Source organism: Trematomus bernacchii, unplaced genomic scaffold (assembly GCF_902827165.1).
Source record: "Trematomus bernacchii unplaced genomic scaffold, fTreBer1.1, whole genome shotgun sequence".
NCBI classification, from domain to species: Eukaryota; Metazoa; Chordata; class Actinopteri; order Perciformes; family Nototheniidae; genus Trematomus; species Trematomus bernacchii.
Genome location: NW_022988135.1, coordinates 18,895 through 30,000, shown reverse-complemented (window position 1 = coordinate 30,000; position 11,106 = coordinate 18,895). Strand labels below are relative to the sequence as shown.

General features: G+C 42.3%; 1 protein-coding gene across 1 annotated transcript in view; it reads right to left on the bottom strand.

Moving 5' to 3' along the window:
- LOC117475805 (transcription factor IIIB 90 kDa subunit-like) overlaps positions 1-11,106 on the bottom strand; it is a gene marked incomplete at both ends in the record, with an annotated part of 29,132 nt that overhangs the window by 916 nt on the left and 17,110 nt on the right. The window contains 1 exon segment of the mRNA XM_034122155.1: positions 7,964-8,045. Within this exon segment, the coding sequence (XP_033978046.1) occupies positions 7,964-8,045 (82 nt within the window).

The following is an 11,106-nucleotide window of genomic DNA, read 5'->3' as shown; positions in this document are numbered from 1 at the left end:
AAGCTCGCGGATGAGAGGTGGTGCGCCAGGCTGGCTTACCTCGCAGACATATTTGGGCATCTCAACGAGTTAAACGCCAAGCTTCAGGGCAGGAATGAAAACATTTTAACATCCACAGACAAGATTTGGGGGTTTATGGGCAAACTTATCCTGTGGCGCGAGGCTTTGGAACGGCTCCATGGACATGTTCCCGCTGGCATCAGCTGCGCCGCAGGCAGCTAGGGAGCGCGCTGTATATGCCAAACACCTTCAGACCTTAAAAGAGAGGTTTGACCGCTATTTTCCACGTGTGGCTGACATCGAGGACTATGACTGGATCCGAGACCCATTCCACCAGGAACTCTCATCAGAAAAGCTCACTATGAAAGAGAGAGAGGAGTGCAGAGCTCTGTGTGGACCACACACTGAAACTCAAATTTAGTGAGCTCCCACTGGATCAGTTTTGGTTGGCTTCTGCATCGGAGTACCCAAGCATCTCCCACCACGCGATTGAGCAACTTCTTCTTTTCCCCACTACCTACCTGTGTGAGCTGGCGTTCTCTACTCTGGTTTACATGAAGAACAACAGGAGGTCACGGCTCTCTGTTGAACAGGACTTGCGAGTGGCCCTCTCCTCAGTGCCACCAAGGATTAAAAAAATCTGCGCGCCCCGACAGGCACATGTATCTCACTAATTTGTAAATCGGCAACATATTTACAATAGCACATGTTTCAATGCTGATTGCTGAAATGTTACATTTATGTGTAGTTCAGGCCCATGGACAGTGCAGCTTCCTTGCATTGACAGTTCTCTGTGCTGAATTTCTGCTGAGTCTTTGCCTCATTTTTAATGTTGTGAGCTGTCTGGTTTAAATGAGTGTGTTGCTGCTTTGATGAAGCCTAATTTCATAAAGTTTCAAATTAATTTCTGAAATATTTCGTTAATAAATATTTCATGAGTAATATAGTTGTCTTTGTCACATTTTATTTGGCATTAGTAAATAATTATGCACATTTACAGATATTTTACATGATATGAGTGATAACACGTGTTATAAGGGCTATTTTGCACAATAGGTGTGCCTTGAGATTTTTACTTGTCCTTTGGTGTGCCTTGGGCACAAAGGGTTTGGGAACCACTGCATTACACAATCAAATAAATAAATAACCAGATTTTCATGACTACCACACAAACATCATCTGAAAAGCATTTTACCCATTTAAAAAACATCCTCTTTTACACTCTTTAAAAACAAAGACTACACCTATCCTTTAAAACTTCAATATTAGAGAGTCCTTCTCCCCCAGTGAGCACAGAACCTGCCCCACAGCCCACACATCCAGAACCCCCTCTCCCCTCTCTAGAGAGTCCTTCTCCCCCAGTGAGCACAGAACCTGCCCCACAGCCCACACATCCAGAACCCCCTCTCCCCCCTCTCCCCCAGTGAGCACAGAACCTGCCCAACAGCCCACACATCCAGAACCCCCTCTCCCCCCTCTAGAGAGTCCTTCTCCCCCAGTGAGCACAGAACCTGCCCCACAGCCCACACATCCAGAACCCCCTCTCCCCCCCTCTAGAGAGTCCTTCTCCCCCAGTGAGCACAGAACGTGCCCCACAGCCCACACATCCAGAACCCCCTCTCCCCCCTCTCCCCCAGTGAGCACAGAACCTGCCCAACAGCCCACACATCCAGAACCCCTTCTCCCCCCTCTCCCCCCTCTAGAGAGTCCTTCTCACCCAGTGAGCACAGAACCTGCCCAACAGCCCACACATCCAGAACCCCCTCTCCTCCCTCTAGAGAGTCCTTCTCCCCCAGTGAGCACAGACCCTGCCCCACAGCCCACACATCCAGAACCCCCTGCAGATGATTGATCAGCGTATAGTACGCATGCTCCACCCTCAGACGCGCTGCCACCAGCCCCCTCAGACAGAGCACTGCATCCGTCCATCCCACTCCAGCAACTTGGTTCTTCCTACTTTTCCAGATTGCTAATTTTGCATTAGCAAACAAGAAATGTATCAGTACTAGAGTTTCCCTCTTTTTCAGGATGTATTTGGGGCCATGGACACAAAGTGCTATGGAGAAAACCTCCCAGACCCCTTCCACCCACCCCTGTAACATTCTTTTAAGACCAGCCAATCTGGGACAGGACACCACTAAATGCTCCAATGTTTCTGCTATAAAACAGAACGGACAGCGCCCCCTTGTGCCCGGGTCAAAATGAGCTCTGTATTTATTAGTAGCTATTGCTTCATGTATGATTCTCCATTGGATGTCAGCCATCCGTTTCTCAACCGGAGATTTATACAGGATCCTCCAGCTGCCCTGAGGGGAAGAGCCCAAGCCAAACACATCCATCCACCTCGACTCTCTGACGCCTGCGAGCGAGCTGAGGTTTAGCACCTTTACGCAGCTAAGGTAAAGCTGCTTCCCATTGCAGGAGCTGAACGTTCCAGGTGTTAGAGTCCCCAGTGATAGCAGGAGACCATCCTCCTCTCTCCATTCCCCCACCGCAGGACCCTCACTCAAGGCAGGAAAGACATACTCATGTCCCTTTCCCCACTGGTCAGCCAGATCTGCATCCTGAAGTAAGAAGATATGATTCTACACTGTATTGAAGTAAACATATATTGTTTGAACTGTTTTATGTAATCACAAACGGGTTTTGATAATCACTTAGAAAAAGAATGTTATTCTCACTTTTAAATTCACTGACTTAGAGATTCTGTGTTTCACACACCAACATTGATCCTTATCACCACTAAGAGCCAGATGCGGTCACTAAGTCGTTAAAAGACATCGTAAAATAGGAAAAGATTCCCTGGGAAAGGAATGTAGAGTAAGATAAGGTAAAGATAAACATTGACTTTTGACCTGGGGTGGCTTGGGATCTCACTCTCTGGTCAGACCTCTGATTGAACCCGGCCAGAAGCGAATCCAGCCAGTCAGGGCACTTGGGGGAGGTGGTCAGTTTAAACAGCTCCTCCCCAGGGGCTCTCTAATTCGCTTGGGAGAAAAGTGGGAAGGAAGAATCGACAAATCTCCGCCCCAAAAGTAGATAGAAATACTGATGTTTGTGTGTGTAAAAATGCTTTTGGGTTTGGTGAGTTTGTTGGTTCCGATATCTGTGTCCGCATTGCATCACAAACTTGAAGTCACTTTCTTCTCGTTTGATGAGTTTGTCTGGTCCCGACGCTTTTATCCGCATCGCATCACAAATCTAAAAGTCCGGAGTACTCGAGTACTCTGTATAACTTGTATATGTGTTTGGTTTCCTACCAGAAGTAAACTCAGATAATTTGTTATAACTTTGATTCCGGTGTTTTCAATTCCTTTCTTAATTTAATAGAGATCCAGCCTCATCCAACGAACGGCGCGTAGCAGAAGTATTCTACTCCAACAAGTGGTGACTCCCGACGTTTGTGAGCTGATCTCTAGAAAGGAACACCGATAGCCAGGGGACAGAATCCAGTCCAGGGGGAGGACACAGAGATACTGGTGACAACTAAACCAATGGCCATATACAAAAGGTGAGCAGACACCTGTTTTGATTATCGAAAATCTGTGATTGATTATACTAAAAAATGTAGAGTTGTCAGCAGCGTTCTCAGTGTTCTTAGTCACGGTGGGAAATACAATACATATTCAAGTTGGAAAAGTTTGATTAAGTGCTTAGTGTCGGGTATTCAGTCCTGGACCTAGAGCAAGATAGTGTTTGAGAGAGGCGGGTAAAAAGTCCCGGCCCTTCACTCACTAAATACGAAGACTACGGAGGTGTAAAAAACAGAAGGGTTAAATTCCCCGCAGATCATGATAAGATTGATTAATGCGGTTACCTTTCGTGGTGCTTTAAATGTATAAAGTGTCTGTAATTGTTATATGGTGGGTGATAGAGGAGGAGAGACACGCGACCTCCAACTAATTATTTGGAACGACCGTATCTCATCACAAAACTGTTGTGGGGATAATCAGGCTCATTAAACGTGACGATAAAGAGATTTTGTTGACTGAGTTTTTAACTCTTGACCTGAAGTCGCAATCACCGTGAGGAGATTGTAGAAGCCTACTTCTGGAAGTCACGCTATCTGTTGAAATAAACATCGCACAATAATAATTTGCCTGAATGTGATATGATAAGGTATGAGAAGCTCTGTGTGATTTTTTTTTAAAGTCAAATCTGTGTAATACTTGAGAGACAGAGAGCAACAAGAAGGTGGTATAATGTCTGAGACCCTACCTCCACCCTACGGAGATAATGGCTCACAAATGCCACTTATGAGTATCCCATCTAATACTCCTAAAGGAAAACACATTGTTAGACCTGATATTCAGGGATAAGGAATGTTGGAAATAGTAATGGAAGATATTGAAAATCTTAAACTGGATCAACCAACCATGTTAGTGAACCCTGCTAATATGGAGCTAATACATGTAGAAAGAATAGCAGCAGCTCTGGCAAAGACAATAGGTCCTAGCATGCAAGCACAGAGCGATAATATGATAAGGGCTATTAAACTGACCCTTTTTGGGAATGGGATTTTCCGTTACACAACAGAAGACTCAATTCAGGCCTTAAAGAACGCTTTACAAACTAGTCAGGGAGAGTTTAATGTGTTGCTATGTTGCTCATGTGGGAGCTTACACTTTTGGGAAGAGATCTCCACTTTCTCTGTCCTGAGGTGCTGCAGACTCAAAGCAGCATACAGGGTCAAAGACAGGCGTGACCTCTGGAGAGGAAGAAAATCTAAATCTGAACAGACCACAGAGCCCATTAAAAGGTTTTATGGCCTAAACACAGAGAGGAAGATCTGGAGATTGTAAGGAACTCTCCCTAAATACCCACCCCCACACCATTGAGGGGAAGAGTGTTCCTTTCACCAATAAACAAATCATCTCTTAACCAAGTCAGATTTCAAAATAGCCATACCTCAAGTTGTTAAGAAAAGAGGGAGATTCAAAAAGTTATCAATAATTGCCCAGTATATTAAATAACTACAAACAGACACGTATCAATATAAGTCAGATAATATAGACGAGGTCAATCGTGGAAGAAGGCTGACATTTAATGCCTCATATATAAGTAATAGTAATAATAAATATATAGCTGATATTAAATAACTGATGTATAAGGCTCGATGTTTCTGAAAATAAGAACACCGTTAACGGCGTTCTATTTCAGAAAAAGGGGGAAAAGGATAGGATATACATCAGACAATATGTATGTGAGATTATTACGTTTTTAGGAGAAATTTATCAATTTAAAATACTAGTTATGGTATTTTTTGTTTTGTTTTATTTGTTGCTTTTAAGAGAAATTGATACATTTAAAATAATCTAGCTTTGGTTATTTTTTGTTTTGTTAGTTTGTTCCTTTTTGTTTTATTTTTTATTTTTGTTCTATTTTTTAATTTAATTTTTAATTTTTAATTTTTAATTTTAAATTTTAATTTTTAAATTTTTGTTTATTATTTTCTGCATAGTCTCTTGTCCACACTCCAGTCTAGTTGGTGCCGCCAATAAACACTAAAGAAGTAGAAAAGATGATTTCAAAACCATATTTCCAGCAACTTAAGGGCTTGGTATGAGACTTCTCCACACAGGCTGCTGACGTCAAAAGGGGGACCCGAGAAACACAAGGCCAACATAGCAGATTACGTCTGGTTGGAGGGGACCTCCCATGCCGTCCGCTCAGATGGAAAGGGAGACAACTGGTATCACTGGAGCCAGTGTGCGGTTGGGAAAAACACCTGCGAGGACCCTAGACGACATCAGGAAAGAGTTGGCCCTCGTCGCGAGGACCCTAGACGACATCAGAACAGATCTGGCTCTCGTCAAGGCAGTCGACCCAGGAGGCGCCATCAGCGGGCCGGAGGAGGAGGATCAGGACATCTCTCCAGCAGTCGACCCGGAAGCCGCCATCAGCGGGCCGGAGGAGGAGGATCAGGACATCTCTCCAGCATCGACCCGGAAGCCGCCATCAGCGGGCCGGGGGAGAACAATCAGGCCACATCTCTCTAGCAAGCACCCCAGAAGCCGCCGTCAGCGGGCTGGGGGGACGAAGATATGGCAAACCAAGACGGCACAGGGAACTCCATTTCCCGCTGAAACAGGTTGATATAGCCGGTGTGGAACTTTGTCTGAACAATCCATTTTTTTTTTGAGGAACTTTCAACTTTATTTTTATATCCCACAATATAAGGGATTGGTATTTTTTATTCTACAGAACTATGTGTTACCAAAAGAGGGAAAAGTATGATAATGTCTTTTCTAATTTCTGTGGCTACTTTTATTGCCATTTTAGTGACATGTTGTTGTTGTGTGCCTTGTGTCTGCTCATTGTGTGTTAAGACTCATCAGTTCCACCATTGAGGGTAGAGTAAAGATGACTCAGCTGACAAGGACTTTGCTTTTTAGACATATTTTATTCTCCTTCCACTGTCATAATAAGTTGTTGTTGTGGACTGTTCCTAAAGGTTTAAAGTGCTCTATATCCCAACTTCTGATGGGTTTATATAAATGTTGGGACAGACACAGTAAGAAGAAAATTGACAGTGGTAATGTTTCAAATGCTATATGTTGATCTCGTGAGGTGAGATCAAAAGAGGGATTGAAGTAAGAAGATATGATTCTACACTGTATTGAAGTAAACATATATTGTTTGAACTGTTTTATGTAATCACAAACGGGTTTTGATAATCACTTAGAAAAAGAATGTTATTCTCACTTTTAAATTCACTGACTTAGAGATTCTGTGTTTCACACACCAACATTGATCCTTATCACCACTAAGAGCCAGATGCGGTCACTAAGTCGTTAAAAGACATCGTAAAATAAGTGGAGAAGAGTTTAAATGTCTGTGGGAGAAAGGTTAGGTGAAAATATCCCCTGGGAAAGGAATGTAGAGTAAGATAAGGTAAAGATAAACATTGACTTTTGACCTGGTGTGGTTTGGGATCTCACTCTGTTTGAAACTCTGATTGACCTCGGCCAGAAGCGAATCCAGCCAATCAGGACACTTGGGGGAGGTGGTCAGTTTAAACAGCTCCTCCCCAGGGGCTCTCTGATTCGCTTGGGAGTAAAGTGGGAAGGAAGAGATGACCCATCTCCGCCCCAAAGACAGATAGAAATACTGATGTTTGTGTGTGTAAAAATGCTTTTGGGTTTGGTGAGTGGTTTGATCCCGATATCTGTATCCGCTTCGCATCACAGACCTGAAGTCCAATTTCTTTTTGTTTGATGAGTTGGTTTGATCCCGACACATTTATCCGCTTCGCATCACAGACCTAAAAGCCCCGGAGTACCCGGAGTACTCTGTATAACTTGTATATGTGTTTGGTTTCCTACTAGAAGTAAACTCAGATAATTTGTTATAACTTTGATTCCGGTGTTTTCAATTCCTTTCTTAATTTAATAGAGATCCAGCCTCATCCAACGAACGGCGCGTAGCAGAGGTATTCTACTCCAACAATCCAGACCAAAAGTCCGGTGGGATGGCGACAGCGACTGCCACACCTCATCTACCAAGTTCTCCAGAACTCGGGTTGATCGAATGCCCGTCAACTCAGCCAGTGTTTCTGTGGAGACCCCCGTCAAATGGCCAAGTTTTACCACTCCCGCTTCAATGAACGCGTTCTTTAGGGTGGCTGAAGAGAAAAGGGTTCCAGAAAGAAAACCAGTGTCAAACAGTGGCTCCTCAAACAGCCACATCCCAGGCCGGGGGTCGGGTGGTCTGGTGAAACTCAGAATCTTCCAGGCATTGATGACTGAGCAGTAAAAAGGTGCAAGTCCAGTTATCTTGTAGGGTTAGGGTTAGGGTTAACCCTAACCCCTAACCCTAACCCGAAATAAAAGTGAAAACCCCTCTTCCCTCTTCAAACACACCTCCACCACCACCGAAGAAGAAGAAGAAGAAGAAGAAGAAGAAGAAGAAGAAGAAGAAGAAGAAGAAGAAGAAGAAGAAGAAGAAGAAGAAGTCTCCCTACCTTTCTGCTCCTTCAGGTACTCTGCGTTCTGTTTCATCCACAGCTCCGTCTTCACCTCGACCTCCCGATCATTCAGGATGTACTGCAGCAGGAAATGTTCACAATAAAGATTGTATAGAAGTCTATGAGGAAATGTTCCTACTTCTCTCTTTATTACCTCAGATTGTAGAGAAGTCTATGAGGAAATGTTCCTACTTCTCTCTCTCTTTATTATCTCAGATTGTAGAGAAGTCTATGAGGAAATGTTCCTACTTCTCTCTCTCTGTATTACCTCAGATTGTAGAGAAGTCTATGAGGAAAAGTTCCTACTTCTCTCTCTCTCTATTACCTCAGATTGTAGAGAAGTCTATGAGGAAATGTTCCTACTTCTCTCTCTCTTTATTACTTCAGATTGTAGAGAAGTCTATGAGGAAATGTTCCTACTTCTCTCTCTCTTTATTACCTCAGATTGTAGAGAAGTCTATGAGGAAATGTTCCTACTTCTCTCTTTGTTACCTCAGATTGTAGAGAAGTCTATGAGGAAGTGTTCCTACTTTTCTCTTTGTTACCTCAGATTGTAGAGAAGTCTATGAGGAAATGTTCCTACTTCTCTCTGTCTTTATTACCTCAGATTGTAGAGAAGTCTATGAGGAAATGTTCCCACTTCTCTCTCTCTCTATTACCTCAGATTGTAGAGAAGTCTATGAGGAAATGTTCCCACTTCTCTCTTTATTACCTCAGATTGTAGAGAAGTCTATGAGGAAATGTTCCTACTTCTCTCTCTCTCTATTACCTCAGATTGTAGAGAAGTCTATGAGGAAATGTTCCTACTTCTCTCTCTCTCTATTACCTCAGATTGTAGAGAAGTCTATGAGGAAATGTTCCTACTTCTCTCTCTCTATGTTACCTCAGATTGTAGAGAAGTCTATGAGGAAATGTTCCTACTTCTCTCTCTCTTTATTACCTCAGATTGTAGAGAAGTCTATGAGGAAATGTTCCTACTTCTCTCTTTATTACCTCAGATTGTAGAGAAGTCTATGAGGAAATGTTCCTACTTCTCTCTCTCTTTATTACCTCAGATTGTAGAGAAGTCTATGAGGAAATGTTCCTACTTCTCTCTTTATTACCTCAGATTGTAGAGAAGTCTATGAGGAAATGTTCCTACTTCTCTCTTTATTACCTCAGATTGTAGAGAAGTCTATGAGGAAATGTTCATACTTCTCTCTCTATTACCTCAGATTGTAGAGAAGTCTATGAGGAAATGTTCCTACTTCTCTCTCTCTCTATTACCTCAGATTGTAGAGAAGTCTATGAGGAAATGTTCCTACTTCTCTCTCTCTTTGTTACCTCAGATTGTAGAGAAGTCTATGAGGAAATGTTCCTACTTCTCTCTCTCTCTTTACCTCAGATTGTAGAGAAGTCTATGAGGAAAAGTTCCTACTTCTCTCTCTCTCTATTACCTCAGATTGTAGAGAAGTCTATGAGGAAATGTTCCTACTTCTCTCTTTATTACCTCAGATTGTAGAGAAGTCTATGAGGAAATGTTCCTACTTCTCTCTCTCTCTATTACCTCAGATTGTAGAGAAGTCTATGAGGAAATGTTCCTACTTCTCTCTCTCTTTATTACCTCAGATTGTAGAGAAGTCTATGAGGAAATGTTCCCACTTCTCTCTCTCTCTATTACCTCAGATTGTAGAGAAGTCTATGAGGAAATGTTCCTACTTCTCTCTCTCTCTATTACCTCAGATTGTAGAGAAGTCTATGAGGAAATGTTCCTACTTCTCTCTCTCTCTCTATCACCTCAGATTGTAGAGAAGTCTATGAGGAAATGTTCCTACTTCTCTCTCTCTTATTACCTCAGATTGTAGAGAAGTCTATGAGGAAATGTTCCTACTTCTCTCTCTTTATCACCTCAGATTGTAGAGAAGTCTATGAGGAAATGTTCCTACTTCTCTCTCTCTCTATTACCTCAGATTGTAGAGAAGTCTATGAGGAAATGTTCCTACTTCTCTCTCTCTGTATTACCTCAGATTGTAGAGAAGTCTATAAGGAAATGTTCCTACTTCTCTCTCTGTTACCTCAGATTGTAGAGAAGTCTATGAGGAAATGTTCCTACTTCTCTCTTTATTACCTCAGATTGTAGAGAAGTCTATGAGGAAATGTTCCTACTTCTCTCTTTATCACCTCAGATTGTAGAGAAGTCTATGAGGAAATGTTCCTACTTCTCTCTCTCTTTATTACCTCAGATTGTAGAGAAGTCTATGAGGAAATGTTCCTACTTCTCTCTCTCTGTATTACCTCAGATTGTAGAGAAGTGTATGAGGAAATGTTCCTACTTCTCTCTCTCTCTATTACCTCAGATTGTAGAGAAGTCTATGAGGAAATGTTCCTACTTCTCTCTCTCTTTGTTACCTCAGATTGTAGAGAAGTCTATGAGGAAATGTTCCTACTTCTCTCTCTCTGTATTACCTCAGATTGTAGAGAAGTATATGAGGAAATGTTCCTACTTCTCTCTCTCTTTATTACCTCAGATTGTAGAGAAGTCTATGAGGAAATGTTCCTACTTCTCTCTCTCTGTATTACCTCAGATTGTATAGAAGTCTATGAGGAAAATGTTCCTACTTCTCTCTCTCTGTATTACCTCAGATTGTATAGAAGTCTATGAGGAAATGTTCCTACTTCTCTCTCTCTCTATTACCTCAGATTGTAGAGAAGTCTATGAGGAATATGTTCCTACTTCTCTCTCTATTACCTCAGATTGGTAGAGAAGTCTATGAGGAAATGTTCCTACTTCTCTCTCTATTACCTCAGATTGTAGAGAAGTCTATGAGGAAATGTTCCTACTTCTCTCCTATTACCTTCAGATTGTAGAGAAGTCTATGAGGAAATGTTCCTACTTCTCTGTCTCTTTGTTACCTCAGATTGTAGAGAAGTCTATGAGGAAATGTTCCTACTTCTCTCTCTCTTTATTACCTCAGATTGTATAGAAGTCTATGAGGAAATGTTCCTACTTCTCTCTCTCTGTATTACCTCAGATTGTATAGAAGTCTATGAGGAAATGTTCCTACTTCTCTCTCTCTATTACCTCAGATTGTAGAGAAGTCTATGAGGAAATGTTCCTACTTCTCTCTCTCTGTATTACCTCAGATTGTAGAGAAGTCTAT